This window comes from Phyllobates terribilis, unplaced genomic scaffold, assembly GCF_046119375.1.
Source record: "Phyllobates terribilis strain yellow unplaced genomic scaffold, ASM4611937v1 Scaffold_3__8_contigs__length_932513732, whole genome shotgun sequence".
Classification (NCBI taxonomy): Eukaryota; Metazoa; Chordata; class Amphibia; order Anura; family Dendrobatidae; genus Phyllobates; species Phyllobates terribilis.
The window spans coordinates 381,840,559-381,859,625 of NW_027362763.1; the positions used below are offsets into that span (position 1 = coordinate 381,840,559).

Genomic DNA, 19,067 nt, shown 5'->3' on the forward strand with positions numbered 1-19,067 from the left:
TTACATACTTGGGGTAACAAAAGCATTTAAATGAGGCTGTCCCACCGTGGGGAGATTTTTGAGAAGGAACTGCAGCTAGCTGAATGCTAACAGTGTGTATGTTACACACTATTGGGATTTTTCTCTGCTTGCTGGTTTGAGCAACTGTCATGTGACTGCAAGAATGCAACTAGCTTCTTATCTGCTTCCCTTGGCAGAACATTGACAAAAGCGATGAGAAGCTAGTGGGAGCATGAGTGCAAATATGCAAGCTTTCAGTCACATGACAACTGCTTAAACTGGCAAGCAGAGCTGAATCCCTACAACTGCAAGCTGCAGTGTTTGCTGAAGACTTAACCAGGACTAGAAAACCACTTTCATGAAAAACTTTTACGACGCCCATGCCCATATAGATTGTTTAGAACAATAAAATGATTACTGTAGACCAGAGTTGGGCAAAGTGCAATCTACCGGACACATCCGGCCCGCTGGCTGTTCCAGTCCAGCCCGCGGACCGGGAAAACCGAAGGGCTGAAAACAGTGGCCACACCATAACCTTTCCCACCCAGTGCAACATCTCCTTTTTGATATGCTATGGAGGTGGAGGACAGTGAATTAACGAGAAAAGTGAATTGCTGAGATGTAGACCAGCCTGTAATGGTATATCACAGAATTATGGTAAATCTAGTAAAGTAGATGCTAGGAAATACCCCACATGATGGTCCTAAAAGAGGATCAAGTACTTGAGGGCATTTAAAGGGGTTATTCTTCAAAAAATGAGGGGAGGATTTATTAATGGTGGTGCCAGCTGTGTGCCTGTAACAGTTAACTTTAATCACTGCTGCTCAACCACTTAGATGCTGCTGTCAATCATTTATAGCTGCATTAAGTGGTTAGATTTGGGGGTGGGGGTCATGTAAGTGTAAAATCCATGTATGAACATGCTCATGCTGCATCGGCCATGTTTACCAGGTGGCAGGGTATTAAGGCCGCGGTTGCGCTGGGCAGTGCAAGCTTTGCTCAGCAAAAACGTAGGTCTGCTGAAACTTGTGTTCCTGCTGCCTTCTGTTTTGTTCTGGCACTTCGGTGGTTAAATTCAATTAGTTCTCCTCTGCAGGCGGGGTCGGGGTTCTTTTCTATTTAAACCCTCTGCAGTCAGTCCATGGCTGCCAGTTCTAGCCTTGTTTCAGGTTCTGTTGTTTCTTCAGCAGTATGAGTGAATCTTCTGTTATTAACCCCGGCCTGATCTCTAACTACCCTCTTGCCTCTCGATTCTGCCTCTGGTTTTGAATTCCCTGGTCTTGATGTGGCTTTCCCGACTTCCCATTGCTTGCCAGTCCTCCTGGCTGGTAAACTGGCACTACTGTCCCATGACAGTAAGATGCCCATCTCCATGCAACTTCATGACATATTTAACTAAAAAATCTTGTTTAAAACTATAACAAAATGATGGACACTCATGCCATTATTGTCAGTGTTTAAAACGCTAAAACAATTGTGTATGATGGAGGTCTAAAGCTGTACTTACATATACTCGATTTTACACACTTATTTTATAGTCAAACAGATAATCTTAATGCATTGGAACAAGACGTAATCATAAGGATTTGCAGTGTATACATAATGGTTAAAAACATAAAATATTTGCACGGCAGCACTATGAATTAGACAGTACAAGTATCATCACAGATCAGGAGTACTGTCATATATATCACTGAATTACTGCCCAGACAGCAGGCAGTGCCACCAACTGCCCATGGAATGACTTTGTTGTGCCCAAGGACACTGCTCAGTCAAAACTCTTTGGAATGCCCAAGGGCACAGCTCAGTGACAATAGCAGTGTCGGTACTTATTGGTCTTTACATTTCAGTTAATCTTACATTTCCATATCTTCTACTGACCATACAGCTACAGTACATCTATCCTACACTTGTGCTATAAATACCAGAGCAGTTCAGCTGCTGGAAGCTTTCCATGTGTAACTGTGAAGGTCTTAGGCATAAGATTTACTAGTTTGCAGTAGCTTTATTATGATCTCTGAAGCTTGCGTTAACCATTTATCATGCTGTTACTCAGTAAACATTTGGGACAGACATGCATACAAGACGTGGCACAGGGGAAGCAGCATTATTGGCACTCGTTCTAGTTACCTGGCAAGCCGGGGAGGGACCACAGTGCACCTGCTCATCTTCTGGCACGTGAGACAGAGATGTGGCATATGAAGGCCTCGCTATCTCACCAGCTGTGAAGTACCGGGCATACACAACACAATCACTGCTCTTCACTCTTGTCATCCCCTTCACATCACTTTTGCCTCGTTCTTCAAAAAAGCAACTTGTCTTAGTTTCCCACTGTGCAGTCATGCGGTCAATGGACGACAGGCTGGAAGCCTTTCTCTTACGGCAGACATCCACATCAGGAAGGAATGTTAATTTATTTGGAATGTTTGGGAAGGAAAGTTGTCTGGTCACAGTGAAGTTTTCCAGAGAAATAACTTCCTTTTGTGCAGTCGGCTGAGTGTGTAGATCACAGTGAAATGGCACAGCGCTGTCCCCGGCCGAGGATCTGCTGCTGGAGCCATGCTTGGGGGACTTCTGTCCATCAGTGGTACCATCGGGGAAAGCACCACCAACAGACACCACAAAATCCTCAGGGTCACATCCATCTTCTTTCTTCTCCACATCATCACTTGTGGCTGCAGCTCTGTCACAACTCTCTGGCTCTTTCCTTTTGTCGGATTTTCTTCTTTTGAAAAACTTTCTTCCTGAAGTATTCTTAGCAGGAGTGAAAGGAGCCTTTGCCGGATCGATATAGTATTCCTCCTTCTCAGCTCGCACACATCCACAGACATTGCCCATTTGTAGAAGAGGCAAATCACATCTCACTGGACCAAATGGTACAAATGAAAGTATCCCGAATCTCAGACACGGAGCAACAAGTCAGAGGAGCATCCTGATTCCTCCCAGAGATCACTCCCCAGCTCTGCTGGAAGCAGCCATGTTGGTAGCTGAGAAATGCACACGTAATAAATGTCATGGCAGCGTGCCCAGTCCAGGCCTGGGTCTGATTAGACGCTGACTTATTTCTGGCCACCAATCCTCTTAGACAAACATATAATTGCCTGTGTGCTAAAGTATGAAGTACGACAGATTAGCCGTCACAGGCAGGGCACATAGCAGCATGTGACTGAGAGGGGCCAGAGACATTTTACTTATACTTCATTCACTAATGCTCCCAGGTCACAGGGAATGACTCACATTAACCTTTGGAACCATTACCTGGAGTTACCGGGAACAAATAAAACAGAAAATGAGGTAAATGACTTATGTTTATAGGTTGTGTAGTATGGGGGATGGGTAAACAATCTCCAAAATAAGCCGCTGTGATTGCTGTGTGAATAAAAATGGCAGCAGGGTAGACGGCCGCTGTCTACATGTGATGGTGAGGGAAAGGGAAGACTGCAGGCTGGAGCGACACTGAAGAGCTTTAGGGGCATTTTCTGTTTCTAAACAATACCCCTTGCTTTGTGGTGTTTTGGTGGGGGTTTCTTTCCTTTTCCTTTCGGGGTCAGTGCCATTACTTTCAGTTCTATGAGGTTTTTTCCATAGGCTTCTCTACTATAAGCCTTAAAATAACATCGAAAATATGTTTGTTACAAAATTGAAAGAAAAATGTCACTAAAAATGCAAAGAAAAACACTATAAATTCATGGTGGATTTTTTTTTTACTAGTATACAAAAATTGATAAAAATATGTCCCCTGAACAACTTCTATATAAACTGAATTACGTGGCCTATTTTGAGAGACTGAATTTGAATTTTGGAAGTTTGATTTGCTCATCACTACTCTCTACCTGTACAGTGGACTGTAATAATACATACCTGTACTTCATGTACTGTACTTCTCTCTACCTGCACTACATGTACTGTACTGCTCTCTAATTGTGAACAGTATACTACTGCTCTCTATCTGTTCTACATTACTGCACTATTGCTTTACCTATACAACTTGTATTGTACTGTTTATTTATTTTTGCTGCACATAGTTGCAGTGCTTTCTACCTGTACTACATGTATTGTACTGCTCTCTACCTGTACTATATGTACTGTACTGCTCTCTACCTGCACTACATGTACTGTACTGTTCTCTAATTGTGAATAGTACACTATTGCTCTCTATCTGTGCTACATTACTGCACTATAGCGTTACCTGTACAACTTGTATTTTACTGCTATTTATTTTTGCTGCACATGGTTGCAGTGCTTTCTACCTGTACTACATGTACTGTACTGCTCTCTACATGTACTGTACTGCTCTCTACCTGTATTACATGTACTGTACTGCTCTCTACCTGCACTACATGCTTTCTACCTTTACTCCACTCAAATTTACAATCACTACTATAGGAACTTTACAGATGTCTAGCTGTGCTTCATTTACTGTAGTGCACTTTACCTAAACAAAGTTTTATTTTATATTTATATTTATCAGTGCTACATGCACTATGCTGTTTTTAACCTAAACTACATATACTGTACTCACATAATACACTGCTTTATTCCTGTACAACAGGTATTGTACAGCTTTCTACCAATGACCAGAGAAGAGCTGCTCCTTTGCAAAGCTGTTGAAAAAGGCTCCTTTTTAATTAATGTACATGGTTTACACTAGGACCCTATATAATCTCCTGTCACCAACCTAGACAGACATTTACAACTTTCAACAATTCTTTAGAAAATTTTAATTAGAGGGAATCTGACCCTGATTTCAGCAATGTACTGTCATTTTGAAAAAATCCCTGTTTTATCTGCTGCAAATCTAGCAGTTCTCTGAATCCTGAGCTCTGTATAACCCCGACCACAACACTGATTGACAGCTTACTGTGCACACTGTGCATAGGCAGAAAGCGGCCCAATCAGTGGTGGGGCGGAGTTATACAGAGATCATGAATATGGAGAACTACATGGCAGCAGGTTTACTATTCCTCTAGTGATAATCTCCTGCTGATAAAACAGTCATTTTATCAAAGCTACAGAAAAAAGTCCAGTAAGTGATACATCGCTGGAATCAGTCTCAGCCTCTACATCATGCTGCTCTCACATTAGGTGGCAAAAACCTGGTGATGGATTTCCTTTAATACTGAATTTGATTTGAAACTCTCTTATAAGGACAGTAACAAAACTATAATCTGGTATTATTCCTGGCAGATGCAACAGATCTAGTGTGATACTGTAAAGGAAACGATTTAATAGTGACACCAGCTGAAGGTGATGCCTAATTTTAGTGCCTTCTCCATACATTAGACAGTAGAGAGCAGGTGGCTTCTATTTCAGAAAGTCGATCTTATTGCTATGGCTTTGGTAAATAGTACTGTAATCAGATCTCAAGTGTAACATATATTCAGCTTGTTATTGTAATAAGCAGAGCAAAAGGATGTTCTACAAGTCTGTCACTTATATAGAGAATATCTTTATGAAAAATATCTATATGTTAATTTTCGGGAAAATGCCACAGCTGGTGTGACTTCATTAGTAAAGTTTATGATCCAAAACAGTCTACCAAAACTTTCACCACACTGTCCAGGCTCTTTATGACCCAATTGTAGGTCTAAACTCTAAATCAAGCTGCTGGTTATTGCAGTCTCTAATATTTTAACTATTAGGATAAAAGATTTAGGTGAGAGGATAGCCAACATGAGATAACCGTTTTACTATATCTATTAGTTGTGCGTTTTAGTATTTTAGTATTTTATTAATAAAATTTAGAGAGCGCCTGTCAGCAGGTTCTCCCAATATAGACTAAAACCACAATCTTAACTCCTCTTGTGTGAAGTTGAAGTACAGGTGCACTTTGCTCTGCCACTACCAGCGCATGCGCATTACAGGATTTTACCCAGCTCAGGTCTGTGCTTTATCTGTGCAGGCGCGAGATTTGCAGCACTGTGTTGATGATGTAAGATGTTTCAACAACATCAATCAAGGCATGAGGACAAAATAGTGGAGATAAAACAGGCTCTGGGTAAAGACCAGCAACATCCATCGGATCGGACTGCACAAATTAGTATTCGGCACTGGAGAATTATAAAAGACATTTTTTTGATATGCATGGGGAGTTGGGGGCTTACAGTGCCTACAAGTAGTATTCAACCCCCTGGAGATTTAGCTGGTTTGATAAGATGCAAATAAGTTAGAGCCTTCAAACTGCAAACGAGAGTAGGTTTTATGAACAGAAGCATAAATCTTACAAACCAAAAAGTTATGTTGCTCAGTTGAATTTTATTAAATTTTAAACATAAAAGTGTGGGTCAATTATTATACAACCCCTATGTTTAATATTTTGTGGAATAACCCTTGTTTGCAATTACAGCTAATAATCGTCTTTTATAAGACCTGATCAGGCCGGCACAGGTCTGTGGAGTTATCTTGGCCCACTCCTCCATGCAGATCTTCTCCAAGTTATCTAGGTTCTTAGGGTGTCTCATGTGGACTTTATTCTTGAGCTCCTTCCACAAGTTTTCAATTGGGTTAAGGTCAGGAGACTGACTAGGCCACTCCAACACCTTGACTTTTTCCCTATTGAACCAGGCCTTGGTTTTCTTGGCTGTGTGCTTTGGGTCGTTGTCTTGTTGGAAGATGAAATTACGACCCATCTTAAGATCCTTGATGGAGGAGCGGAGGTTCTTGGCCAAAATCTCCAGGTAGGCCGTGCTATCCATCTTCCCATGGATGCGGACCAGATGGCCAGGCCCCTTGGCAGAGAAACAGCCCCACAGCATGATGCTGCCACCACCATGCTTGACTGTAGGGATGGTATTCTTGGGGTCGTATGCAGTGCCATCCAGTCTCCAAACGTCACGTGTGTGGTGGGCACCAAAGATCTCGATCTTGGTCTCATCAGACCATAGAACCTTGAACCAGTCTGTCTCAGAGTCCTCCAAGTGATCATGAGCAAACTGTAGACGAGCCTTGACATGACGCTTTGAAAGTAAAGGTACCTTACGGGCTCGTCTGGAACGGAGACCATTGCAGTGGAGTACGTTACTTATGGTATTGACTGAAACCAATGTCCCCACTGCCATGAGATCTTCCCGGAGCTCCTTCCTTGTTGTCCTTGGGTTAGCCTTGACTCTTCGGACAAGCCTGGCCTCGGCACGGGAGGACACTTTCAAAGGCTGTCCTGGCCGTGGAAGGCTAACAGTAGTTCCATAAGCCTTCCACTTACGGATGATGCTCCCAACAGTGGAGACAGGTAGGCCCAACTCCTTGGAAAGGGTTTTGTACCCCTTGCCAGCCTTGTGACCCTCCACGATCTTGTCTCTGATGGCCTTGGAATGCTCCTTTGTCTTTCCCATGTTGACCATGTCTGAGTGCTGTTCACAAGTTTGGGGAGGGTCTTAAATAGTCAGAAAAGGCTGGCAAAAGAGATCTTTAATCCACACATGTGAAGCTCATTATTCTTGGTGCCTGAACTACTTTTTAATACTTTTGGGGGACCAAACAGAATTCTTGTGGTTTGAGGGGTTGAATAATAAATGACACTCTGAATTAACTTTTAACGTTTTTAAAAAAACAAAAAAACAAAAACAAAATTTGCTGCAGTGCATTTCCCACTTCCAGGCTGATCTACAGTACAAATGTCACAATGCCAAGTTAATTCCGCATGTGTCAACCAGCTAAATCTGCAGGGGGTTGAATACTACTTGTAGGCACTGTATATACAGATGGCTGGACTGCAGTACAAGAGGAGTTAAAGGGGATGGATTTAGTTTATATTGGGAAAACCTGCTGACAGGGGCCCATGACAAAGGCAGACACCGAAACGCGCGTCGGGATGCTTGTGGCGCCATACCAGCCGGAGGAGATGCCCTCAGGTCAGTACATAGGATATCGATGTATTTATCTTAAAAACACTATGTATGGCCTGAGCATATGGGTGACTGTGTGGTCACATTTTACAATGTATGGCTAATTCATGATATTGATTCATTGTCTTGTTTAGTGCTTAGTGCATATTATAGGGGTATGCCCATTATATAATGATCTAAACTATTTATTGCACTCTTGCACTTTATTTAAATGAATTATTCCCACATGAAAGGGTTATTGTTTATTTATATAGAAATTCAAAAATATTTCTACCTCCTCCAGCGGTTGTGTCACATTTTAGTGTATATTCATTTTTATTATTTATCATTTTTTTGTGTATTGGGAATCATTGGGATATGAAGAAGAATTCTAGAGTTATTACCACATAAAGTGAAACATTTTCCATATTTTCATAAATAAGCACAAATCATATCGACCTAAAGTAAGAACTAACAAAAAGTATAATGTATCATGAAAAAAAATCAGGATATGTGCAGTGCTGCTCACCATTATTGGCACCCCTTCATTTCTTTCATGGACTGTACAATTTCTTCAGAAATAAATGAAAATGTACCAAAGTTATATCCTCAGGATTTTTTAATTAGTGGTCCAAAGTAATACAACAATCAAACATTGTTTTTCAACATCCATGTTGCAATTTCAAAGAAGAAACAGAATAAACTCCATGTGCAGCAATAAATGCACCCCTAATTAATACTTGGTTGCACACCCTTTGGCATTGCTGACAGCCTCCACATGTTTCTTGTAGCCATCTATAAGCTTCTTGCACTTCTCTGCTGGAATTTTCTCCCACTCTTCCTTTGCAGTTTGTTCAAGCTTTTGGATGTTTGCAGGGTTCTTTTTCCCAATAGCAGATTTCAGCTCACCCCATAGATTTTCAATGGGATTGAGGTAAGGACTCATTGCTTTCCTTTTTGAAACATTCCATTTTTTACTTTTCAACCATTCCTGTGTAATTCTGGATGTGTGCTTTTGGTCATTGTCTTGCTGGAGGACCATGATCTTTGACTCAAACCATGTTTTCTTACACTGTGTAGGACATTTTGCTCAAAAATCTCTTGATAATTCTCTGATTTCATGATTCCTGTAATAGGGGCAAGGCCTCCAGTACCAGACACAGCAAAGCAACCCCACAGCATTATGGATCCTCCACCATGCTTAACTGTTGGTAAGGTGTTCTTTTCCTTATAAGCTTCATTGCGCCATCTGTAAACAAACTGTTGCTTTACATTGACAAAAAGCTGTATTTTTGTTTCACTTGTCCACAGAACATTTTCCCAGAAGGATTGTAGTTTGTCAAGGTACTCTTTGGCAAAGATCAGTCGCTCCTTATGTCTTTTTTCAGCAATGGTTTCTTCCTTGGCCTTTGCCCATAAAGCTCTTGATTTAGTGTGCAGCGTGTGGTATTTGTTGAAACCATGACCCCAGACTGTCCCATGTTGGCCTACAGGTCTTTGGATGTTTGACGTGGTGTTTTTTCCACCATGCGCACCAACCTTCGAAGACATCTCTTGTCAATTTTCCTTTTTCTGCCATGTCCAGGGAGATTCTTGACGATTCCATCCTTGGAAAACTTCTTAATAACATTGTGCACTGTTGAAACTGGGATACCAAAGACGGCTTTATACCCTTTGGAAGTCTAGTGTTTTCTAATAATAGCAGTTTTGATGTCCTCAGACAACTCCTTTGTCTTCACCATTGTGACAAAGGAACATTGCCTACCATGTGGCTTTTTAAAACACTGAAGTCATCATTCATTGGCTAATTTATGTCACATGGCACCGACAACTAATCACAGGTGAATCTCTTTTGTGATTTACCACAGAAGAGTCAAAATGTGTTTCCATATTAAATGAATGTGAAGGGTGCCAATACCAGTGTGACAGCAAGCTTTAGATTTTTCTATTTTCCCTTTCATTGGTTTTTGTTTTACATTATTGTTTATCATTTGCTCTTTTGTATTTAACACGAGTGCTCTATACAAAAAACTGTTTCACTTGATTCATTTTCAGGAGATATTCCATATTATGAACTTAAACTTCATGGGTGCCAATAACAATGAGCAGGACTGTAGAAGAATTCCAGAGTTATTACCAATTAAAGTGATACATACAAGAAGGGGAAACTGGCTTCAGCAGGCAATTTACTGGTTGATGTCTCCTACCGTTTCCAGCGCTTCTTCAGTTTTCTGCAGCATTAAGTCATTGCAGGTCTTTCTTAACAGCAATGGTACAATGCAGACCATTTGTTCTTTTCTTAATGGAAGTCTAAGAGCCTTATTCTGAGTCTCTTATACTTATATTGAGAAAGTCACTTTTGGTTCACACCATGTGAGGCGACTAGTCACAATTCCGGTCACATGATGCAGGAGGGGACTGGAGCAAAGCTGGAAACAGCAGAAGGCAGCACCATGTAAGTATTTTAATGTACCGTACTCACTACACACACTAATGATCGCTAACAGAGGGGGACAATAAAAAGGGGTTTGACAATACTTTTTTACTGATGGCTTATCCTTAGGTAAGGCCATCAGTATCTGATTGGTGGCTGTCTCAAACCCGGCACTCTCACTGATCAGCTATTACCAGTGGGTGGGTGGGATCTGTAGCTCTCGGCCTCGACCACTATAGCAACGACAGATGCTGTTTTCCGGAAGCATCCGAGAATTTCTGTCTGGCACAGGTAACAGCTGATCAACAGCGGTTCCGGGTTTCACACCCTCAATAATCAGATATTGATGGCCTTACCTAACGATATGTCATTAATAAAACAAGTAGTGGCCAACCCCTTTTAAGGCGATTAAAGAAACAATAAGGTACAGGAGGAGACACATTAACATACGGATTTACATAAATGCAAACACTGATGCCAGATGGGATGTAGATATAAAAGGGGTCTAAGACTTTTAGGATAGGCCGTCAATGCATTATTAGTAGAAAAAAGGGGCCCTTCATAGTTTATCCATGCTAAGCTCCATACATACATGTGAGGATGTAACCGGTACTGCAGCCCAGCCCTCTCTAGTGAACACTGAGCTGCAGTACTAGGCACCACCTCCGATCTAATGATCAATAGGGATCCCAGCACTTAAGCTATCTAAAATATATAGTTTGATCCACTCAATATTAAGTCAGACTTATGAAATATTGCATTACTTGGATTTCATGTTTTACTGTTATATCATAGTAATACATGTTTTGCACTACTGTAAAACTCCATTAATAAATCATTAGATATTCATATTTACAAAGCATCAAAGATATGTGTATAAAAAGTTAAGGTGCATTTATGTTAACTTTGCTCCTTGCAAGCTCTTGAGTGAATTCCATAGCCCCAGGGGAGTAAACTGTAGCACTTAGCTACTGGCTTGAAATATGTAGGTAACACACCAAGTCTGCTGCATGTGTTTGTACATGTCAATGCGCTATCTAATTAAGATTCTGAACTCCGCATAAACACAATTAGATAAAAAAAAACACAGAAATTAATGAAGTTATTCTGCTTATCAAACCCAGAGAACCTACAGTGCGAGAGGAATGTATTAAAAACTCTAAGACATACACACATCTTGCTTTACATAATCAAGGCGTATTAGTTAAAATCCAGATATACAGTATAACAAATGCAACATGCGGATATCAAAAAATACATCTGATATCAGCAACTTCTCAGGCTTGGTTCACAACAAGATGTCCACGGAAGTTTACAAATTTGTACTGAATATTTTGTGAAGAAAAATTGCACCAAAGGAAAATTCAAGTAGATTTTCTAAAATGATGCATGTTCAATTCATTGCAAGAATTGCTAAAGATTTCAAGTATTTTAAGACAAAATGCAATGTTTGCATGTTTAATGTAATTTGTCAGGTTTCCCTGTGACATGCATGCTGATTTGAGGCACTAGCCCAGTGTATATATGAGCTGTGGGTTCCCCTGCCCTCCAGCCACTGATTGACAGGTTTCTCTGTATTACTGTGCATAGGGAAAAATCTGTCAGTCAGTGGCTGGAGGGCGAGGGGAGCGTGCATATCATGGATACATCAGACTCCATGCTGACAGGGCTGTACGTGCGCTGCTAAGATAGCATGTAAGTTCTCAAAAACTACCACACCTTACCACATAAGTGACAGACCGCTGAGATCAGCAAGTCTGACACTACTTTGAGGGCTACAACATACAAGGACATTTGATTTGCTGTATATTGTGGTCAGGAGGCAATAATGAAAGGCAGGCAGCATGTTCATTGTCTCCTGACCACTCAATGGATTAACTAAAGAACCCTTAGTCAATTTTAATGCAAGTTGGTGAATGCCGCATATATATTCTTTTTTGGAACATATTGTTGAATAATGAGCACCACCAGTGAACCCACATTTGGAGTCGCCATTTCCCGTCCTAATGTCCAATCTTTTCCAATCTAGAAGCAACTTCCCCTAGTAAAATCAGCTGATCAATGGCGGTCACAGAAATAGAGTACCCTACAAAACTCTATTTGAGAGGAAATCAAATCAATGGCCATCCATGTAATGCACTGATGGGCCGGGTCCTTATTGGCTTATCTCACGTCTACATGACCTAACATGGCATACCAGTCGTTTCTCTAATCTGTGACTGCTCTGTCTCTGTACACCTCCCAGCAGCATTGTGCACTGGGATTTCATCATTTATGCCTTCTGTAACTTTGTCCTTGGTTAGGAGAAGTATGTTTGTGAAACTCTATCTATCCTCATGCTGACCACCCCACGTGATTATGTCCAGGTCCCCGAAGTATCACTTTCCTGCCAGTACCATCTGCCAAGGTCACAGCATGTAAATGACCTACATTTTAGCACCCACTCTCGGGACACTCTTACACTACTTTTAATAGTCAATGAGTCTATAAAACAATTTATTCATACACTATTCAGATTTGTGAGTCTATCTAATTGGATGTTTTTTTTACAGTCCAATAAAATGCAGAAAGATCTTTACTTTTGCAACTACCCTATAGGTCCAACGAAGGACATGTCCAGACTTTGCAAGTTACTAAACAATACTTTCCATTGCTGCTGTTTTTGGAGTTTTTAATTCAAAGTTATAATCTTTAAGTTACAGAACATCAGAATTTTTGTTGTAGGCAATTCTGGATAGTTGTCATACTAATAGTATTTCCGAACCATATACATTTCATTATAACATCAGTAAGCATAATGACTGAACCCTGGTGACCTTTATGTTACACCTTTATTTCATCTCATTACAGGGATAGGAACTAAGCATTTATTTCCTACTAATTAAATTGAACATCTAAAAATGAAATATTGGAAATCACTGCAAATGTTTTACTTTATTTTATAGCAGCAAACAAGACCATATTTCCAGCTAACACAAACATATACACTTCCAGGCCTTGGATTTGTCCAGTATTGCTATTAAGTACCCATGCACATGACTGTATTAGGGTTCTGTTTTGCGCAGATCCATCTCAAGTACATGGGGCTGAACCTCTATATGCCTTTGGCTTCACATATAGGTATATGGAGGATATTTTCTGCACAAAAGTGACAGTAAAAATTGTGGCCTACTCCACTGCATGCCTCGTATAGTACAGAGCAGTACTTCAACATGAGAAGATATCTGTGCATCCAGCACCTAAAGGAGTAGGGCAGCACAGGGAGGTCGTGTGGCTTTGTACTGGTGGGTGCATAGGCTTCATACAGTGACATGTCAATGGGGTCTAAACGCAGGTGAAGTGAGAGAATAGCCTCAAATAAAAACATTTTATTACTGCGGAACAAAAAATATGTCTGAAAGAGTTTTTCTCTCTTTTTTTCCATGAGACCCACTTTAAGAAGAAATATAAGTGAGAAAAGTGGGGAAAAAAACTATTAACCCTGAAAAAAAAAAAAACAGCAAAATCTTCCAATAAAATCCCTTTTCTTCAGTAAGACCTAATGTCATACACATTAGGGTCATTAGGCGACTTACTGTTCCTTCTGACTGTCCTTGGTCTTGGACCTTTTATACCCAGAGTTACTATTCTCTCATTATGGGAGGGAACTATACGGGGTGGTTCTACAATATTAATGCTCATATTGTAAGGTTTACCTGTGGCAATTTGTCTTTTTTTTTTAAAAAAAAAATAATGCTTCTAGCTTAACTAGAGGTGACTAGAAGGGTGTCTGTAAAAAAATGCAGCTTGGCTTGGAGACAACACAAAAATTCTTGACGAAGAATCTATTAAATATAGAGTGATTCTCCTATGTCTAAAATAATTCATCAAGAAGTAACATGAATAAGGCTTGGAGCATGCCCGGCAGGGTCTTCGCAAGTAAATGTTTTCTGGGAGACAGGTGCAATGTTAGAAAATATGTAGGCAAGCTGTCAGTGAATTCTGGCAGACTCAGCACATTAAGACATGTAACAAAGTTCCTGAACCTGACCAAGAAATTTGGAGAATTTAGAACTTGCACATGGTGATAGCAATAGCTTGAATTGTAATTCAATTTTCTAGCAAGAAACAATTTCAGGGGTTCTCTGTGTTACTATCAATAAAACTGATTAAAGCAAACACTAGAAGTACTCGTGCTATGTAACATATACACTAGGGGAGACTAATTAATACTGTTGCAAAATTGGAGTAGTTGATCGGAGTAACCAATCAGGTTCCATCACATATTGGAAAAAACTCTTACAAATAAAAGCTGGAGGCTGAATGGATAATACTGAGCTTTATTTGTAAGATCCAAGACAACCCCTTTAATTACCAAAGATACTATTAAAATAATGAATATCATTTCTCATTTTTGCATAATGTAGATAAGATCATAAATGCAATAAACTTATTAAAGGAACTGATTTCATTAACTAAATGTTTTTTTCTTATTACTACTCAGTTCCCATGATTAAATAGTTGTGTGTGTGCATGCTATAATTTTGTGTTAGGCACTGATCCCAAGGCAAACTGGAAAAGAAGAATACAATGAAACTTTTCAAGCTTTGAATCCCTTAAAAGGAAAAAACTTGGAAGTGAGAAGAAGAAATATGCATAACACACTTTATGATAAAATATCAGACATGGATAACTCCAGCGTTTTGTTTTCTCTTACAATGTAAGACATTTGTATGACCATAAAAAAGGAGCAACACAAAAAATGGAGGTTGGTGACCCTGATACCTACCCTGAAGTATGCACAAAAGCACAGATAGACGCTTGTAAAACTGCCGACTTAGCTGATGTAATTATACCACATTGTGTACCACAAGTCCTCTTTTTCTCTGAAGAGGCAATTTGCATACCATATTGGAATAAATTATCGCCCCACATTAGATTCAACTGAGTTTATTAGCAAAATTGACAAACTTTCTTTTGTTTGAAATAAACTTATCAAACAAGAATAATTTAAATAGTGCATCACAATTAATATAACAAATGGTTTCAGCAAATTCATCACAAAATGCAATTTTTAATGACTACTTCAACCTCCTAATTATTCATGTCAAGTGTCTTTAGTACTTAGTAGAGCACCTTTGGCTGTTATGACCCGCTGCTGCACACATGATACATAGCCAGAGACCAGCTTCTGGCAGCATTCCTGAGAAAACTTAGTAAATTCTTCATGGGCAATAGCTTCCAGTTCACTAATATTTTCTATGTGGTTCAATTCAGATGACTGTGATGGCCACTCCAGAATGTTCCAGGACTTCTTCTAAAACCAAGCATCGGTGGAACAGAGGGATGATTCATTGTCACTTTGGAATGATGCCCAAGCTTCAGCTTCCTCACAGAAGTCATCATGTTTTCTCCTAGGATTTCCTGACACCTGATTGAATTCATCTTCCCCCTACATGCTGCAGTTTTTCAGTGCCAGGGGAAACAATGCAGCCCAAGAAAGTCACCAAGACACTGCCATGCTTCACTGTAGGCTGGGTGCTCTTTTCAGAGTATGCTACATTCTTTCTCCTCCAGTTGTATCATAGATCTAGTTTTGTTTCATCATTCCAAAGAATAGAATCCTCAAACTTCGGTAGTTAATGTGATTTTGAGCATATTAGAAATGACATATATGGTCATTAGAGAAATGGGTATTGGACTTCAGGCATTGGAGACCTTCTGCAAATTGAAACCTCAGTGCCTGCTGCCACCAAATCTTGCTGCAGGTCTTTTCCAGTCACTTTTCAATCACCTGCTTTCATAGAATATGCTGGCGGCTGGTGATGGCTTCCTCTTTGTGTCAAGGTAGTGTAGCCAGTGTGCCTCTAACCTTGAACTTGTGACAATGCTTCCAACTGTATCTCTAGGAACATTCAATGCCTTTACTATATTTTTGCATCATTTTCCCTATTTATGCAAGGCAATGATCTATTCTCTTAACTTTTTGGAACTCTCTATTGACTTATCAGATTTCCAACATGCAAACAAACGTCAGTCAGCAAACCCCTAGCCAGCCCAGATATTTGATGTATTTTATCTCAAGCACACATGAGGCAGCTAACGTATCCCTTGATTCATTTAATTGGGGAATTGGGTGTGTATGAGACAACACCTGATTCTGAGACTGCAGTAGTCATTATTGTGGCATTTTGAGTTGAATTTGGAGAAACCACTGTATATTAGATGTTTTGAGCTTTTTACATTTTTCTTGTTTATTGTCTTATTGCAAACTGCAGAAAGTTTGCACATTTTGCTAATAACCCTAATTCACAATTACGGCTGAATCATTTTGATTGTAACTGAATATATGACAGTGTACCAATATATGTCAAAAACATAAAAAGTCAAAAATAGTTATTTTAATTTAACCACAATAAAACATTACTCCTTATAGTACTGACTTCATCAGCTGTTAGACTACTTTTGGAAGTGGTATTGGGAATCTAATGCCAGTAATTGCTCCACACAATGCTAGACACATTGCCAACTATAAAACGTCATCCAAAATACCCCCATAGAGTACTTACAGGGCAAAGTGCGGACCGCAGGCCACATTCAGCCTTCCGGCTGATCCAGTCCGACCTGTGGACCGAGGCAACCGAAGGGCTGAAAAAAGTGGTCCACGGGCAGCATCGTGCCCTTGCCCGCCACCTATCCACCATCACCCACTATCCACATCCTCAGGATGCAGACAGCGGTGAATACATGGGTGGAGGATGGGGCCGCCGGCTCCTTCTTCCACCAATCAGCATGTGACACAGCAGTTGCAATGAGGTCTCTTCATCTTGTCTGTAATACGGAGAGTTAGTGAACCAGAGACAAGAGCCAGGGGAATGGGAGCAAGGTGAGTATGTGTTGTTGCTCTTTTTTCATATGGGTATGGGAGGTTTGCATGTATATAGGAGGGTATGTGGGGGGTTCATACTGTATATAAGAGACTACAGTGGAGAAAATAAGTATTTGATACACTGCCGATTTTGCAAGTTTTCCCACCTACAAAGAATGGAGAGGTCTGTAATTTTTATTGTAGATACACTTCAACTGTGAGAGATAGAATCTAAAAATAAAAACTAGAAAATCACATTGTATGATTTTTACATAATTAATTTGCATGTTATTAAATGAAATAAGTATTTGATAGAATAGAAAAACAGAACTTAATATTTGGTACAGAAACCTTTGTTTGCAATTACAGAGGTCAGACGTTTCCTGTAGTTCTTGACAAAGTTTGCACACACTGCAGCAGGGATTTTGGCCCACTCCTCCATAGAGATCTTCTCCAGACCTTTTAGGTTTCGGTGCTGTCACTGGGCAACATTGAATTTCAGCTCCCTCCAAAGATTTTCTATTGGGTTCAGGTCTGGAAACTGGCTAGGCCACTCCAGGACCTTGAAATGCTTCTTACGGAGCCACTCCTTAGTTGCCCTGGCTGTGTGTTTCGGGTCATTGTCATGCTGGAAGACACAGGCATGACCTATCTTCAATGCTCTTACTGAGAGAAGGAGGTTGTTGGCTAAAATCTCGAGATACATGACCCCATCCATCCTCCCTTCAATACGGTACAGTAGTCCTGTCCCCTGTGCAGAAAAGCACTCCCAAAGTATGAGGTTTCCCCCACCATGCTTCACGGTTGGATCGTGTTCTTGGGGTTGTACTCAACCTTCTTCTTCCTCCAAACAAGGCGAGTGGAGTTGATGACAAAAAGTTCTATTTTGGTATCATCTGATCACATGACCTTCTCCCATGCCTCCTCTGGATCATCCAGATGGTCATTGGTGAACTTCAAAAACTTCAAACGGGACTGGACATATGCTGGCGTGAACAAGGGGATCTTATGTGCCTTGCAAGATTTTAATCTATGATGTTATAGTGTGATACTAACGGTAATGTTTGAGACTGTAGTCCCAGCTCTCTTCAGGTCATTGACAAGGTCCTCCTGTATAGTTCTGGACTTATTCCTGACCTTTCTCAGAATCATCCTTACCCTACGAGGCTAGATGCAGCATGGAGCCCCAGACCGAGGAATACTGACAGTCATCTTGTGTTTGATTTAATAATTTTCTAATAATTGCACCAACAGCCTTGCGCAGGTCTACAATTTAGTCTCTGTTGTCCTTAGACAGCTCTTTGGTCTTGGCCATGGTGGAGAGGTTGGAGTGTGATTGATTGAGTGTGTGGACAGGTGTCTTTTATACAGGTAATGAGTTCAAACAGGAGCAATTAATACAGGTAATGAGTGCAGAGTAGGAGAGCTTCTTAAAGAAAAACTAACAGGTCTGTGAGAGCCATAATTCTTGCTGGTTGGTAGGTGATCAAATACTTATTTCATGCAATAAAATACAATTTAATTATTTAAAAATCATACAATGTGATTTTCTGTTTTTAATTTTTAGATTCTGTCTCTCATAGTTGAAGCGTACCTACGATAAAAATTACAGACCTCTCCATTCTTTGTAGGTGGGAAAACTTGCAAAATCGTCAGTGTATCAAATACTTATTTTCCCCACTGTATGTGGCGGCTTATACTGTATTTAGGAGACTATGTGAGGGCTCATACTGTATTTAGGAGGCTATGAGGGGGCTCATACTGAATAAAGGGACTATGTGGGGCTTATACTGTTTATAGGGGGCTATGTGGGGGCTCATACTGTATAAAGGGGCTATGTGGGGGCTCATACTATATATAGAGAGGCTATATGAAGACTCATACTGTTTGTAGGGGAATATGTGGGGGCTTATATTGTATATAGGAGGCTATGTGGGGGCTAACACTGTATAAAGGGGCTTAG

General features: G+C 40.4%; 1 protein-coding gene and 1 long non-coding RNA gene across 27 annotated transcripts in view; one reads left to right on the forward strand and one right to left on the reverse strand.

Annotated features, from left to right (window-relative positions):
* The window catches only part of DST (dystonin), a 744,334-nt gene that overhangs the window by 359,824 nt on the left and 365,443 nt on the right, over nt 1–19,067 (reverse strand). The window contains exon 1 of one of the 26 annotated variants that reach the window (XM_073675447.1): nt 2,131–3,030. The exons of the other annotated variants lie outside the window; for them this stretch is intronic. Coding sequence (XP_073531548.1) covers nt 2,131–2,838 — 708 coding nt within the window. The 5' untranslated portion in view covers nt 2,839–3,030. Of the gene's footprint in view, nt 1–2,130; nt 3,031–19,067 lie in introns of those variants that run through there. 26 annotated transcript variants of the gene reach the window in all.
* On the forward strand, nt 3,079–17,326 carry LOC141259452 (uncharacterized). The gene is made up of 4 exons (XR_012318422.1): nt 3,079–3,294; nt 8,673–8,757; nt 8,960–9,034; nt 15,514–17,326. It is a non-coding gene; the product is annotated as an uncharacterized lncRNA (long non-coding RNA).